Consider the following 17417-nt stretch of genomic DNA (forward strand, 5'->3'; position numbering starts at 1 on the left):
GAACCTGTGGAATTCTCTGCTACACAGCAGTGAGGCCAATTCATTAAATATATTCTAGAAGGAGTTGGATATATTTCTTAAGGCTAAAGGGATCAAGGGATATGGGGAGAAGGCAGGGACCGGGTACTGAGTTTGGATGATCAGCCATGATCGCATTGAATGGCGGAGCAGGCTCGAGGGGCCGAATGGCCTACTCCTGCTCCTATCTTCTATGTTTACTTTGGCTCGTTTACCCTGTTTGCAGTAGATGTTCCTGATATCCTTTGGCTCAGAGGTCATGTTGCTCCTGTTGCCCTTTGCTGAGGGTTTTGTTCCTGGTGTCCTTTTGTAGTTGGGGTGGGAGGCGGGTGGGGGGATTGTTTCTGATGCCCTTTGGCTGCTCCTGCCCTGGTTGTGCAGCAATATTCCTACTGACTCTCTCCTCTCTCTCTCTCTCTCTCTCTCTCTCTCTCTCCAGATTCCAGAGAGTCAGGAAACTTGTGTTTCTGCTTCCGCTGGCTCCTCATCTGGTTTAAGCGGGAGTTCTCTTTCCCGGATATACTGCGGCTGTGGGAGGTGAGTTCTCTCAGCCGCGTATTGTACATTTATAAACCGTGACATGCTGTATTGCTAATCTTCACACCTACACTGTCTAAATCATTTGCAAATTGTGCAGTTCTGACTCAGTTGCTTTGTGAGACTATCTTTAAACAATACAGATATTGCACTCTGTGACTCCATGATGTTAAAGAGGCAACTGGCACCCAGGCAGCAGGTGTTTTACATATAATGTTATCACTTAAAAATGGGGAGAGTAATCCTCATCATATTGGAACAGAGCTTAAAGGAGTATTCTAGTCAGGGGTATATCCGATAGTGTTGCAGTGAGGGGTGTGGGATGTATCGGTGTTGCAGTGAGGGGTGTGGGATGTATCTGTCGCAGCGAGGGGTGTGGGATGTATCGGTGTTGCAGTGAGGGGTGTGGGATGTATCTGTCGCAGCGAGGGGTGTGGGATGTATCGGTGTTGCAGTGAGGGGTGTGGGATGTATCGGTGTCGCAGTGAGGGGTGTGGGATGTATCAGTGTTGCAGTGAGGTGTGTGGGATGTATCGGTGTTGCAGTGAGGGGCGTGGGATGTATCGGTGTCGCAGCGAGGGGTGTGGGATGTATCGGTGTCGCAGTGAGGGGCGTGGGATGTATCGGTGTCGCAGCGAGGGGTGTGGGATGTATCGGTGTTGCAGTGAGGGGTGTGGGATGTATCGGTGTTGCAGTGAGGGGTGTGGGATGTATCGGTGTCGCAGCGAGGGGTGTGGGATGTATCGGTGTTGCAGCGAGGGGCGTGGGATGTATCGGTGTTGCAGTGAGGGGTGTGGGATGTATCGGTGTTGCAGTGAGGGGTGTGGGATGTATCGGTGTTGCAGTGAGGGGTGTGGGATGTATCGGTGTTGCAGTGAGGGGTGTGGGATGTATCGGTGTTGCAGTGAGGGGTGTGGTAGCCTAATGGTTATGTTACTGGACTAGTAATCCAGAGACACAAGTTCAAATCCCACCACGGCAGCAATTCAGTTAATTAAATCTGGAATAAATAGCTAGTATGAAATGTCCTTTAGGGAAGGAAATCTGCTGTCCTTACCCGGTCTGGCCTGTATGTGACTCCAGACCTACAGCAATGTGGTTGAATCTTAACTGCCCTCTGAAAAGGCCTAGTAAGTCACTCTGTTGTATTCAAGAAGGTGGTTCACAATCACCTTCTTGAGGGCAATTAGGGATGGGCAAAATAAATACTGGCCTTACTGGCGACGCCCACATCCCCTGAATGAATAATTAAAAAAATTCAGAGCGTGTTAGTGAGGGGTTTGGGGTATATCGGAGTGTTACAGTGAGGGGTGTGGGGTATATCGGAGTGTTACAGTGAGGGGTGTGGGGTATATCAGTGTTACAGTGAGGGGTGTGGGGTATATCAGTGTTACAGTGAGGAGTGTGGGGTATATCAGTGTTACAGTGAGGGGTGTGGGGTATATCAGTGTGTTACAGTGAGGGGTGTGGGGTATATCAGTGTTACAGTGAGGGGTGTGGGGTATATCAGTGTTACAGTGAGGGGTGTGGGGTATATCAGTGTTACAGTGAGGGGTGTGGGGTATATCAGTGTTACAGTGAGGGGTGTGGGGTATATCAGTGTTACAGTGAGGGGTGTGGGGTATATCAGTGTGTTACAGTGAGGGGTGTGGGGTATATCAGTGTGTTACAGTGAGGGGTGTGGGGTATATCAGTGTTACAGTGAGGGGTGTGGGGTATATCAGTGTTACAGTGAGGGGTGTGGGGTATATCAGTGTTACAGTGAGGGGTGTGGGGTATATCAGTGTTACAGTGAGGGGTGTGGGGTATATCAGTGTGTTACAGTGAGGGGTGTGGGGTATATCAGTGTGTTACAGTGAGGGGTGTGGGGTATATCAGTGTTACAGTGAGGGGTGTGGGGTATATCAGTGTTACAGTGAGGAGTGTTGCACCATAAAGCAAGCAACTGCTGTGTAGTGTAACCTAGACTGCGCTGTTGCGTCCAGGAACTTGATTCCGTGTTTAATCGGTCAGGTCTTGCGCTGCATGTGCCTCTGATGAGCTCTGTTCTTGTGCCCTTTGCCGCCAGGTACAATGGACGGGTCGGCCGTGCCCAAATTTCCACCTGCTGGTATGTTGTGCCATCCTGGACTCTGAGCGAGACGCACTGATGAACCCCAACTATGGCTTCAATGAGATACTCAAGGTAAGATCGCTCAAAAATTCGTTAAAATTGCCCTCTTCTAAAAGCCCTCCGTTTTTCTTTTTGCGTTGAGTCTCTTCCCGGTAACCCAGTGACCAGAGCGCACTGTCCTCACCTCTTCAGGCTTCCCTCGTTGCCATGGTGCCACTTTCCTATACGTTCTAAGAGGATGGTTGCTACCTGCCTCCGAGAGCCCGGCAGTAACGGACCTGAGTCTGTCTCACCTATCGAGGGTGGAAGATGGTGTTCAGTGCCAGTGTGCAATGACCTGCCACGCTAGACGGTCAAGCTTGCAGTTTCAATTAACTTAAATTCAGTCCCCCTCGATGGCTCAGTGAGGGGGTGAGATATCCGTATGTTATATATGGCTATACGCAGGCAATTCATTCTTTGCTTGGCACTAAGTAACATTGCTGATCTACTTTCTCCTATGTGCTTCAATAAGAACTGGAGCCTGCTCCGCCACACGGCCCCTCGAGCCTGCTCCGCCACACGGCCCCTCGAGCCTGCTCCGCCACACGGCCCCTCAAGCCTGCTCCGCCACACGGCCCCTCGAGCCTGCTCCGCCATTCAATAAGATCATGGCTGATCTTCGGCCTCAACTCCACTTTCCCGCCCGATCCCCAAATCCCTTGATTCCCCATGAGTCCGAAAATCTATTGATCTCAGCCTTGAATATACTCAACGACTGAGCATCCACAGCCCTTTGGAACAGAGAATCCCAAAGATTCACAACCCTGTGAGTGAAGAAATTTCTCCTCATCTCGGTCTTAAATGGCCGATCTCTTATCCTGAGACTATGCCCCCCCTTGTTCTAGACTCTCCAGCCAGGAGAGTTCAACGAAGATTCACCGGGCTGATACCTGAGATGGCAGGAATGACGTATGAGGAGAGATTGGGTCGATTGGGCTTGTACTCGCTGGAGTTTAGAAGAATGAGAGGGGATCTCATTGAAACTTATAAAATTCTGACAGGCCTGGACAGACTAGATGCAGGAAGGATGTTCCCGATGGCGGGGGAGTCCAGAACCAGGGGTCACAGTCTAAGGATAAGGGGTAAGCCATTTAGGACTGAGATGAGGAGGAATTTCTTCACCCAGAGAGTGGTGAACCTGTGGAATTCTCTACCACAGAAGGCAGTTGAGGCCAATTCATTAAATATATTCAAGAAGGAGTTAGATATATTTCTTACGGCTAAAGGGATCAAGGGGTATGGGGAGAAAGCAGGGACCGGGTACTGAATTTGGATGATCAGCCATGATCGCATTGAATGGCGGAGCAGGCTCGAGGGGCCGAATGGCCTACTCCTGCTCCTATCTTCTATGTTTCTCAGCATCTACCCTGTCAATCCCCCTCAGAATCTTGTGTTTCAATGAGATCACCTCTCATCTTCTAAACTCCAGAGAGTATCGGCTCAATCTCTCCTCGTAGGACACCTTCTCATCCCAGGAATCAGCCTAGCGTTTGAGTCTGTCTGGTGGCAGGTGGAGCATTAGACAATGCTGTCTGTTCTCTAGTCTGTTCCTCCTTGTTTTCTCCTTTTATTTTCTTCCATTGTTGGTACCTCATAACCTGCGATGCGGAGGCAGAGATTGGTTGACTCACTTCCCAGACCTCAGCTTATGCCGCTCATGCTCTGGGCACTGGGAGGTAAGAGAGCTGGGTGACTGTCAACGATCCCTGTAACATAGAAACATAGAAGATAGGAGCAGGAGTAGGCCATTCGGCCGCTCGAGTCTGCTCCGCCATTCAATGCGATCATGGCTGATCATCCAAACTCAGTACCCTGTCCCTGCTTTCTCCCCATACCCCTTGATCCCTTTAGCCTTAAGAAATATATCCAACTCCTTCTTGAATGTATTTAATGTATTGGCCTCCACTGCCTTCTGTGGTAGAGAATTCCACAGGTTCACCACTCTAAGCTGCACTGCCTCCTGCGCGTCCGGCCTACCTGCTTCCCCCAATGGGCAGCCAATTCACATTTTTGCGCTGGCGCGGGATCTTGCAAATGACTCCGCAGCCGCTCGTGCAGCTTAGCGGGAACGTTGGTGACTGCCTCCCCCTCCCTGATGGACCTTCCCTGCCGCTGAAGAAACTCGCTGCACTGCCTTGGCGCCTACGCTCGTCTGTCCAGCTAGGATCGCTGCGAGGGCAACTGCGGTGCCCCCTACCAGGTCGTGACGCGGTGAGTCGGCACGCTCCCCGCACCAGTCATAAGCGACGCCCACACACCGCCCCCCCACCCCCCCCCCCCCCCCCGGCCGAGCGGTTGGATTCCGGGATCTGAGCTCCTCTCTCACTCTTGCAGCACATCAACGAGCTGACCATGAGATTGAACATGGAGGACATCTTGTGCAGGGCCGAAGCCATCTACCAGCAGCTAGCGGCCTGTCCGGTGAGTGTGCGAGCGCGCGGGTGCCGATGGCCAGAGTGTGCGGCTCTCCCGTAGCTGCGATGTTGAGCGGTCTGTCTTTGTGCGGGAGGGGTCCCTGCCAGTCAGGGATGTGACTCCGAACAGGAAACGTTGGCAATACACAGCAGAGGGGAAAAGGCAGGTTAATTTTTCCGGTCCGATCTAGAGACGGGGAAAGAAGGAAAGGCCTCTTTCTAGGGCTGAACAAAGCCTGGGGAGGGGAGGATGGTAACAACGGGTAGAAGTCACGTATCAGGACTGCTGTCGCCGAGAGGAGCCAGTGGATTACTTCAAGAGGGCAGTGAAAAGACACCAAGGGACTGGAAATAGCGGAGGTAAGTAGGGGAAAGATGCAGTGTAGGGGAGAAAAATACCTTCCAAAATGGAGAAAATGAAGTGGAGGCAGAATCCGGGAAATAAAAAGGAGTTTTTAAAGAAAGTAAATTGAAATCTAAAATAACAAATTATTGGAAATGAACAACGGGCCCATCAAACCTTGAACTGTGATCTGATAGGGGGTCCACACCCGGGGTGGGGGAATTGGATTGGGTGGGAATGGGAGTGGGGGGGGATTGGAGGGGATGGGACAGGAGAGTGAAGGGGTGGGGGTGAGGCCGGAGGTTTAGGGGATGGTGGGGGAGTTGAGGGGACAGTGGAGGAGTGGGGGGGATGAGACGGGGGAATTGGATGGGGTGGGAAGGGGGGACGGGGAGGGAGTGGCGTGTCACGCGATGAGCGATGCGCTCAGAGCCCTGATCTCCCCGGTGAAGATTGTCCACAGACCTGGAGAACTGATCATTGTGTTTTTGTTCTCTTTGAACAGCAGCTGCAGAGGAGCGTGCAGCTGATCCTGGGCCTGGCGGAGGACACCACCCCCACCCCCAGCTCGGGCTCCGGTTCGGGCTCCGGCACCGGCAGCTCCCCCCAAGCGCTATCCCCCAGCCAGACGCACGAGTCTGAGCTGACTGACAGCGCCTCGCACAGCCTGCCCGACAGCAGCATTGAGATTTTGCACACAGAGGACGGCACCACCGAATCCGGCCAGAGCCCGTAAGTGCCCCCCAACGGGAGACCCCTTAACAAGGGCACTCGAACACTCACCAAAGCCTTGAGCAGGAGGTTCACCGCAACAGCAGCTTCGGAAACAAGACGGAATCCACCAGGTTAATCCTGTGAAGTTGGCAACATCCTTTCTTCACTGACCTTTGATCTGAATAGTTACCGTAAGAGGGCGTGATCTATGTTACGGTTCCCAGTGCCTGTTGGAAGTCTGAAGGAAGCTAACAGACCATTGGGAATTGGTTACTCGTTTTAGTTTCAGTCGAGCACTAATTATTACATTGTAGAAGACAGCTCCCTTTTTTTAGAGACTTTTTTTTTCCTGAGGAAGCCCGTTAATATTTTGTGGGGGTGGGGGTGCAGCTGGTCTTTCGGTCAGGGAGCAGTAAACATTACGGAAAGCAGCTCTTGCCTTCCGTCCCTCCAGCCTCATCTATGGCCCGAATGAAATCAAACTCTTCTCTTTCTGTCAAAGGTAAGGGGGTTGGGGGAGGTGGGGGGGGAGATGGCAAGGATTCAAACGCAGCGCAGTGGCCGCCATTCGCACAAACCCAGTGTGGTGGGCAGCGTTCATGCTAAGCCGCACGGTGCTCTAGAGGTCTCGCGCAGGCCGCTCACCGGCTTTCCTACGGGAGAAACCCCGCGCGCGTGAAAATTTCAGTGAGCCGTGCAGCCACTTGAAGGGACCGCGCATCCCACCCCCCCGCAACCAAAAATTAAGGGGGAAACGTTGGTGATGGGGGGCCCGTTCCTGTAACGACTTAAAACAAACTGAAGACTCAAGGGGCCGAATGGCCTACTCCTGCTCCTATCTTCTATGTTTCCTTCCAAACCTGGGTTGGTGTCCGGGGAAGGGCTGGTTGCAGCACTCGGTAACTCTAGGGTCAATGATTCAAGGCCCGCCACAGATCGTGGGAAACCTCTTGAGCTGGTGAACTAAGAGCATACCACAACGTCGAACTGTATTGGCTAGCAGGTGAGTCCTGCAGTCCAGGCTACTGACGTCAAGTTTTTCCACGGGGAGGGGGGAAATAGTGCAATTTGGTTTTGTTTTTTTCCCCTCCCGAAACATCAGTGCGAAACCCCGCAATCCTATTTCGTAAAAAGATGGAGCTTGACCTGATCAGCTTGAATTGGATGGGCCTACTATAGCATAGCGACACCAACACTGGGAGACTCTCTAAAAAGGGAATTGATTTTTTTTTAATGTATTCTGCCTTAAGAATCTTTTCCAGCCCCTGCACAGTTAAATTTATTTTCCACCCCGTTGCTCTGCCCTTGCGAGGCATAACCACACCCTCCATTACCGAGAGCCCAGGACCCGGTGAGTTGTAGGTCTGTGGCCAGTAACATAGTGTGGTGAATGGCTGCTGCTCTCGCACTGTGCGGGGCACTGAGTGTATTCCGTGTGACCACAACTGCGTTCTTCAGCAGTGCAGGAGGTGGAAAGAGGAAACTCAAATAGCCGTTCAGTTAATGTCGGCAGTAATCGTGGCGGCGCTGCCTGTCAGCTTTACATGTCAGGAGGGACAGGATATAGAAACATAGAAGATAGGAGCAGGAGTAGGCCATTCGGCCCCTCGAGCCCGCTCCGCCATTTAATGAGATCATGGCTGATCATCCAAATTCAGTACCCTGTCCCTGCCTTCTCCCCATACCCCTTGATCCCTTTAGCCTTAAGAAATATATCCAACTCCTTCTTGAATATATTTAATGAATTGGCCTCAACTGCCTTGTGTGGTAGAGAATTCCACAGGTTCACCACTCTCTGGGTGAAGAAATTCCTCCTCATCTCAGTCCTAAATGGCCTACCCCTTATCCTTAGACTGTGTCCCCTGGTTCTGGACTCCCCGACCATCGGGAACATCCTTCCAGCATCTAGCCTGTCCAGTCCTGACAGAATTTTATAAGTTTCGATGAGATCCCCTCTCATTCTTCTAAACTCCAGCGAGTACAAGCCCAATCGACCCAATCTCTCCTCATACGTCATTCCTGCCATCCCAGGTATCAGCCTGGTGAATCTTCGCTGCACTCCCTCCATGGCAAGAACATCCTTCCTCAGAGAAGGCGACCAAAACTGCACACAATACTCAAGGTGTGGTCTCACCAAGGCCCTGTACAACTGCAGCAAGACATCCTTGTTCCTGTACTCAAACCCTCTTGCTACGAAGGCCAACATACCATTTGCGTTCTTGGGATCTAGGTGCACCTGGATCCTTTCTTTATACTTCTCTCCACGGATGTTGCCTGGCCTGCTGAGTTTTTCCAGCTTTTTCTGTTGGTTATTTCAGATTTCCAGCATCTGCAGTATTTTGCTATCGAGAGAGAAAGGATACTGTTTAGGACAGAAACACACTTCGTTTTGCAGCTGTGGGGTAAACACAAATGTGCCCCTGAAGGCGAGCTGGTTAACCCCAGGGCTTGTCACTCCCAAGTTGCACAGGCTTTACCACTTGTGAAACAAATGCCTCATTTAGTGCCACCCCTACCCTACGTTGTCCCCCCTCCCGGGTGGCAACGAGCGCCTTTTAATCCCCTTCATTCCACTCGGAAGTATAAAGGATCCATGCCACGAATGCCAACCTGTTGCCAGTCCTCCGTAACCAAAGTTGTTGAGACTTTCTTGACTCTGACGAACGGGCATTCCAGACCCACTCCGCGCATCACCCAGGCCAGACACTCCGGTGCAGCACTGAGGGAGCGCTGCCCTGTCGGAGGTGCCGTCTTTTCATTGAGCGAGACGTTCAACCGAGGCCCTGTCTGCCTGCTCTGATGCAGTGGGTGATGGATCCCACGGCACTAATGGAAGGGAGAGCAGGGAGTTCTCCCAATGTCTCAGCCAGCTTAACATCAAATACAGATTAACCAGTCCTTCACCTCATTGCTCTTTGCGGGATCTTGCTGTTTCACAAAATATCTGCATATTAAGCAACACGATAGACTCTACTTCAAAGTAATTAAGCGCTTTGAGACATTTGTGAGATGTGTTAAGGCACTATATATACACGAGCTTTCTTTTCTAGTGAAGTATGTTCATTTGAAGCTGGCAGATTTGGGGTTGAGTCCTTGAGACGCCCTCTGAATCACTCTCAGTAATGGGGAAGCTGTAAACTAGACACTCAAGTCCTTTTGCACCTGTACATTAATGATCTGTGACTTTAGTCTATTTAAAAATCGGTTGAAAGACCCTCTGTAATAGACACTAGATTTATGTTTAAAAATATACACCTATCAACGTAGTAGGAACATTTATTCGAACGTGTCCATTACAAATTAAAATATATCTTCCACTCTGCCATTCAGAAGGAATGGTGAAATGTTATTGATGTGGTTGTGTCAGCCAGTGGCTCAGTGGGCAGCACGCTCGCCTCTGAGTCAGAAGGTCGTGGGTTCAAGTCCCCGCTCCAGAGACTTGAGCACAAAAATCTAGGCTGACACTTCAGCACAGTGCTGAGGGAGTGCTACACTGTCGGAGATGCCGTCTTTCGGATGAGACGTTAAAACAAGGCCCCATCTGCCCCCTCAGGTGGACATAAAAGATCCCGTGGCCACTATTTCAAAGAAGAGCTGGGGAGTTTTCCCCGGTGTCCTGGGCCCAACATCACTAAAAAAAACAGATGATCTGGTCATTATCACATTGCTGTTTGTGGGAGCTTGCTGTGTGGAAATTGGCTGCCACGTTTCCCACATTACAACAGTGACTCTACTTCATTGGCTGTAAAACGCTTTGAGACGGTCGTGAAAGGCGCTATATAAATGTAAGTTTTTTTTTGGCTCTCAAATTGTGTTTAAATTGGGTGGGAATGTTCAGTGCAATGCAGGTTTGCTTTTTTTTTTTACCCAGCTCTCTGGGGTTTCCTGAAGAGGCTCCTTTTTAAAAAATTACATTCCATACCATTCGATCCACCTCAACGGGGCCACAACAGAAAGTTGTCACAAATAAGGCAGCAAATTGGCACAGGATGGGTGGTGTGGGAAATGGCAAGTGTCACCCGTGTAGTAGGAGGCGCTCCTCAATTGGACCAACAGCATATTGTTTGCACATTGCAGAGGGAGCTTTACTCTGTATCTAACCCATACTGTACCTGCCCTGGGAGTGTTTGATGGGACAGTGTAGAGGGAGCTTTACTCTGTATCTAACCCGTGCTGTACCTGCCCTGGGAGTGTTTGATGGGACAGTGTAGAGGGAGCTTTACTCTGTATCTAACCCGTGCTGTACCTGCCCTGGGAGTGTTTGATGGGACAGTGTCGAGGGAGCTTTACTCTGTATCTAACCCGTGCTGTACCTGCCCTGGGAGTGTTTGATGGGACAGTGTCGAGGGAGCTTTACTCTGTATCTAACCCGTGCTGCACCTGCCCTGGGAGTGTTTGATGGGACAGTGTCGAGGGAGCTTTACTCTGTATCTAACCCGTGCTGTACCTGCCCTGGGAGTGTCTGATACTGGCAGTGGGTGCCTAAAATTGAAATTTCCATTCCCCAGCACTGACCTGCCTCACCCTGATTTAACACACAAGCTCAGTTTAGGCGAGTAACCTACAGTAACCAGCATTGTTTGCAGACGCACCAAATGGACGATAATGGACAGGGTGCGGCTCAAATCTGTAAACTGTTCTTTGAACCAACATGTGAGAAACCTGAACGGTTACTCTCTGGTGAGGTAACCCTTTGCGTTGACGTAAATATCACACCCACAGAAATCATCCAAATATGACCCTCCCGTTATTATTACTTATTTGTGGAGGGGGTGGTGGTATCATCCGGGGGAGGGATCGGATCCTGCCTGCTAATATAGGCTTCAGCAGACATCCTTGAGGGTTCAGATTAGATTCACCCCGAGCCAAATCGCTGCCCTGTAACATGTCCCACACTGTGCCCTTTAACCTCTAACCCCTGTGCACAGCTGGATGTCAGCAAAGGGTTAATTCCGTTATTTTGTGTACCCTCTGCCTCTTGTGTCACCACAATGGCGTGACCCTCGTGCTGAAGGTTGTGATGTGATCAAAACCGGGTTATCGAGCTGATTAATGGCAAATAACGCAGTAAATGTAAAATATAGGTATATCTTTATGCTGATCAGTGATTTTTTTTTTCTCCTATGTTATACCATTACTAGCAGACCACGCCGGTAGGGTTAGCAGTAAGCCAGATGTGTGTTTTTTTTATGTACCTATTATTTCCTGTAATGCCCGATGTATTATTCTGCTGCTAAGCGTGTATTATTCTGCTGCTAAGAGGAAGCTATGTGTAAAGCGGCCTGTGCATTAGGGCCGCGAAGTCTACGTTCTGTAAGTAGGCACATCCTGCGGCCTTGGGTACACTCTCGGAACATAGGAACAGGAGGAGGCCTTTCAGCCCCTTGAGCCTGTTCCTCCATTCAGTGAGATCACGACGGATCTGTATCTTAACTCCACCTACCCGCCTTGATTCCGTAACCCTTAATACCCAACAAAAATCCATCAATCTCCGTTTTGACATTTTTAATTGGCCCCCAGCCACAACAGCCAATGAGTTTTTGAGGTGTGGTCACTGTTGTGCTGCCTTCTGCACCGCTTCCCCTAAGTGGGGAGTAACCGAGCACTGAGCTGAAAGGGGAGACACCAGGTTCTGCGCTGCTACGCCTCCGCAGCAGAATAATGCATTGCCCGTCGCATGGCATTAACGCACCCGTCCTTGCAGAACAGCGCAAGGCCTGGCTTGCTGGGAGCAATTCCGCAGGCGACCCACCGAGACCGGGAAAATCAGTCGTAGGGTACAGAGTTCTCGGGGCGCCGTGCTTGTGGTGGGCCCGGCCCAAGGTGGACATAATCCTGAGCACTTTATGAACCCATTGGTACCAACCTCCCACTGGAGGGTCCCCCGTTTGAAAGCCTTTGGGCAGTGCGGATTGTGTGGTGGAAATCATTAGAATCCTAAAGCACAGAAGGAGGCCATTCAGCCCATCGTGCCTGTGCTTTGGAAGAGCTGTCCAATCAGTCCCACTCCCTCAGCTCTTTCCCCATAGCCCTGCAAATAGAAATGAATGAAACGGGTTAATCATTTTCCAGTCAGATGGGTCCAGTGGGTGGTGTGACATCAGTTGTATCGGGTCTGGATTGTGGAATTAACCAGAAGCAAAGCACCTCCAAGCGCTGTGATATAAATACTCTATGGCTGATCAAAAGCACTTCTGATTTGCATAATGTTTCTTAATAAGTTTGTTAATATTAATAAGTGTGATTGCTAATATTAATGAGCATGGTTGTTAATATTAATGAGCGTGATGAGAATTGTCATTATAGTGCGGTGCCCTGCACGAGAGACTTGGTAACACAGCGCTCCCGTGCGGAGCTCGAGTTGCTCCAAGTGGGATCCTTGCTCCTGGAAAGGACCCGATTCTGCTTTTTAATGAAGCGGGATTCGCTATTCGGGAAGTGCCCGCTGTTCTCCCGTTGGCAGTAATGTGCGCAGAACGTCTTGTGTCTGTAATGAATCTTGTGTCGATACTGATTGTGAGGCGTTTGGTGTTGTTTAAGGTAAATGTCATTCCAGGCTGTTTAGTTCAACCAATGCAAAACCTTCTGGTTGGGACGCCTCCCCTTTGTGCAGCTGCGGTATCCGTCGGGCAAAGTGGAGCAAGCGCCCGCTCCTCCGCTCTGACATCTGATACCTGCCCCACCGGCGGGGCAGGTCCAGGAACACTCGGGCGCTGGAGTCGCACCCGAGTCAGTACAACCCAAGCTGGAGGGCGTGGGCTCCTGGAGGTTATCGCTGAACAAGCGGAATTACCCCCCCCCTCCTCCACACCTCCCAGACGCAGTGGTGTATACCATTGGTGAGGGGAAGAGGGAGAGAGACTGCCCATCACAACCCTTGTGCATTGTCTGCCGTGAGTGCGGTAAATATTTCTGCTTGTATTCAATTTATTTTGGGGGCCGTGCAAGTTGGACCAGGGCTAGTCCTGTATACTTTAAGCCGCACACTGCAGGAGACACTTCTTTGCAGACAGCTCCCCACCCCCGACAAACTGGTGAGCTAGGTAATGCATCATTGCCATGGGTGTGAAGGACGGGACCTCGCCAGTAAGCGGTATCCGATCAGCATCGGATCCTGCGAAGTGAAGGGTTCGGTGAGCGTACCCTGTGCTGGCTGATACTGTGCTGCAGCGTCGACTTCTGCCTTGAAACCTCTTCTTGTACGACTGTAAAAAGAGATATTTGCTACATTAAAAATACTGACCTAATCATAAACACAGGCGGGTGCTGTCCTCTCTCTCAAGTTGCATCTTGCATTCTTTTAAATAGCTTTGTTTTCAGGTGGAATTCGCTTTCATTCACACACTTGCCACTGTCTCATACTCTGGTGTGTACTCTCGCAATCTCTCGCGCTCACACAGATAGTCTTTCACACTAATATCTCTCTCTCACACACACGCACACGTCTCTCCTGCTCTCGCTGGTATACACACACTCGCTCTGTCGCAGGCTGAGTCTTGCTGCACACACACACACACACACACACACACACACGCACTCGCTGTTTCTCGCACACGCTTGTGTACACTTGCTTCCACTTCCACTGATGTACACAGGACTCACTCGGTCTGTCACGGGCTCCGTCTTGCACACTCGCTTTCACACGCACACGCGCGCGCATGCTCTTGCACATTGATTCTCCAGCTGAGGCTGCCGGGGAGCGGCACACAAGCCCGGAGCGGCCAGAGCTGGGAGATCCTGTGATTTGAGGACGCGGTGATTTCAAATCTCTCGTGCCTTCGCCTACCGACCAGTCGCAGAGAGAGATCGGCAAATGGTTCTGGACCACTCACCCCCCCCCCACCGACTCAACCAGGTAAGGGAAAGAGACACAATAACAGAAATAGTCCATCATACTTTCAGTGGTGAAAGTATCATCAGCCAAGAATGTCAAGAAATATTCGCTTTGTGATGTTGGATGCAGTGAGTTGCTGATGCATTCCCCTCTTGCATTTTAATATTAGCAAATGAAGCAGCCATTTCTATCCCCTCCCTAATGCCGTACACCAGAGGTTCTGGGTTGCCAGAATATACGGGCAGTTTCTGCCCGTTGGTGCAAAGGCTTGCTGCATTCCCGTTGAGCAAAAGACTTTTCAGCGCAGCCTTTGACTGCCCTCTGCTGGTGCTGGTGGGTGACTGCGCCGATAATTAATTAATTAATTTTTGCATTCCCTGCAGCTTGCCTCCTGCCCTCCTTTCCTGTCCGTGCTGGTCCTGGCATTGGTTTGTCCCCACAGACATCACCGGCCTTTGTCCAACTGGCTATTCTTTGTGTGCGAGTATAGATCCTGACTATTTAACCACATGGGCCATTGTGGCCAAACCCAGTCCCTGTTGTCACAGCACGTAGACGCACGCACATGTGTACACACATACATGCACATGTATGCACATATATGTACACAAATGCCTGCACACTTGCATGCACACATGCATGTGTACATATGTGCATAGTTGCACACGTGTACACATATTCACAGATAGATATATACATATGCATACACGCACACGTAGATACTTGTGCGCCCACATACATGTGTGTCAGCTGTGGCTCAGTGGGCAGCACCCTCGCCTCTGAGTCAGAAGGTTGTGGGTTCGCAGTCCCACTCCAGAGACTTGAGCACAAAAATCTAGGCTGACACTCCCAGTGCAGTACTGAGGGAGCGCTGTCGGAGGTGCCGTCTTTCGGATGAGATGCTAAAGCGAGGCCCCGTCTGCTCTCGGGTGGATGTGAAAGATCCCATGGCACTATTTTGAAGAAGAGCGGGGGAGTTATCCCCGGTGTCCTGGCCAATATTTATCTCTCAATCTACATTTTAAAAAAAAAACAGATTTTGTGGTCAATATCATGTTGCTGTTTGTGGGAGCTTGCTGTGCACAAATTGGCTGCCGCGTTTCCTACATTACAACAGTGACTACACTTCAAAAAGTATTTCATTGGCTGTAAAACGCTTTGGGATGTCTGGTGGTCGTGAAAGGCGCTGTATAAATGTCAGTGTTTCTTGCATACACACACAGCATGTTATAGGTTTGTTTTTCCAAATTATTATAAAACAAGTTTGGCCCTGAATTTTGGAATATTGAAGTACGGTCTCGCAGGAAAAATTATTTTTATAATTCAGGTCGCGAGGCAGGTTCAGAGGGGGTGATTAGGAGCTCCCGAGTCTTATTCTGTGTCTGCTGCGGAATCAAAAATAAATGGTTGCAGAAAGATTCATGTATGCAGCTGCTCTAGCTCGTGAACTGAAGTGGGTAAGTGTGCTAGGTCGATGTAGCAGAGCCTGGTCTCCAATCGTCTTGGATCCCCTGCCATTGGACCAAGACCTTGCTCTGTCAAGCCCGTGTGGTAGCTGGTGTGCAACGGCCACCCCACGTTAAAAGAATTCACGCACCAGCATCTTCCACCCTTTAAAATGAAGTTCAGGACCTGGAACGTCCGGAGCCTCATGGACAACCCCAACAGACCAGAACGGCGTACTGCTATCCCCACCTGTGACAGAGACTGTAGGTCCCGCATTGGACTCATCAGTCACCTGAGAACTCATTTTTAATGTGGAAGCCAGTCAGCCGAGGGACTGTCGAAGAAGAAGGGAATTTTAATTTCCAACTCGCCTCCTGTCCCCACAATAGCAATCATGTAATCTCTGACTCGCCACCAACAGCGTCATGGGTGGCGGGGGAGCCTGCTCTTGTGTAGTAAGTAATGTCTACACCTGTGTCAGTCACACCTCCGATATTACACCTCTTTATATGCAAAAATTTTTTGCCATACTTTTTCCTGATTGATTCAAATTGTATCCTTAAACGTACGAGCAGCGTGGGTAGATAAATATCCAATGAGGAACTGCTTCAGACTTGGAAAACCAACACGTCAAGCATAGACAGTCTGCAAAACTTGGCAATGTGGGACAAGAGAAGCTGAACCGACCAAATCCCTGCGAATATCTTTTGAAATTTCTCCTTGGCAACATAGAAAAGTAGGAGCAGGAGTAGGCCATTCGGCCCTTCGAGCCTGCTCCGCCATTCAATATGATCATGGCTGATCCTCTATCTCAATACCATATTCCCCCTCTCTCCCCATACCCCTTGATGCCTTTTGCGTCTAGAAATCCATCTATCTCCTTTTTCAATATATTCAGTGACTTTGCCTCCACCGCCTTCTGTGGTAAAGAATTCCACAGGTTCACCACCCTCTGAGTGAAGAAATTTCTCCTCATTTCACTCCTAAATGTCCTACCCTGTATCCTGAGACTGTGACCCCTCGTTCTAGACCCCCCCAGCCAGGGGAGACATCCTGCATCCAGTCTGTCTAGCCCTGTCAGAAATTTATACGTTTCGATGAGATCCCCTCTCATTCTTCTAAACTCTAGTGAATACAGGCCTAGTCGACCCAGTCTCTCCTCATCTGACAGTCCTGCCATCCCAGGAATCAGTCTGGTGAACCTTCGCTGCACTCCCTCTATGGCAAGTATATCCTTCTTGGCTGCTATCTTCTACCATACTGAGCACAGCTGACTGTAAGTAAGGGTTGTAACATAACACAAAGACCTAAAAGGAATGACAAAATTTACAAGAAAATGATTAAATGTACCTACGTGATGAGTTCTGTGCTTTGAACTATCTGTAACAATGATTTCCATTGGGGAGCGGTACGTCTGCGAGAAGCTGGAACCCTTCGGTTTAATGTAGACGTCTAGACCCCCTTGTTCTCGGGAGAGAAGACACAAGTGATAGCCTACAGATCCCAGTATGGAGCTATGCTTACAACTTGTAGAAATGTTCATGATTGAAGCAGGACTGGCCATTCGCAAAGAATGCCGAGACTTACTGCTTCGAAGCCCCCCGCACTTCCAACGGAAATTTACTGAGTGAAAACTTCGGGCAGTGAAGGCAATTAAAGACTGATTTTTCTTGTCAAACAACAACAAGAACTTGCATTTATATAGCACCTTTAATGTCCCAAGGCGCTTCACAGGAACCTTATCAAACAAAAGTTGACACTGACCATATCAATCGGGGGGGGAAATGTGCAAGAGGTCAGAATTGGTGAAGCGCAGAGATGACGGAGGGTTGTAAGGGCTGGAGGAGGTTACAGAGATCGAGATGGGCGAGGACCATGGAGGGATTTGATAACAAGGATGAGAATTTTAAAAATTGAGCTGTTGCAGGACCGGGAGCCAGTGTAGGTCAGCAAGCA

The 17417-nt window shown here is 50.1% G+C and overlaps 1 protein-coding gene across 2 annotated transcripts in view; it reads left to right on the forward strand.

The window, feature by feature from the left end:
* tbc1d17 (TBC1 domain family, member 17) overlaps positions 1-13435 on the forward strand; it is a 53192-nt gene extending 39757 nt beyond the window's left edge. For both annotated transcript variants that reach the window (XM_085969841.1, XM_085969842.1), the window contains exons 14-17: positions 458-555; positions 2624-2740; positions 5045-5131; positions 5973-13435. In XM_085969841.1, the coding sequence (XP_085825967.1) occupies positions 458-555; positions 2624-2740; positions 5045-5131; positions 5973-6203 (533 nt within the window). In that variant the 3' untranslated portion in view covers positions 6204-13435. The remainder of the gene's footprint in view (positions 1-457; positions 556-2623; positions 2741-5044; positions 5132-5972) is intronic.
* Positions 13436-17417: the final 3982 nt, after the last annotated feature.

This window comes from Somniosus microcephalus, chromosome 28 (genome assembly GCF_052327205.1).
Source record: "Somniosus microcephalus isolate GS21.2 chromosome 28, FLI_Smic_1.0, whole genome shotgun sequence".
NCBI lineage: Eukaryota > Metazoa > Chordata > Chondrichthyes > Squaliformes > Somniosidae > Somniosus > Somniosus microcephalus.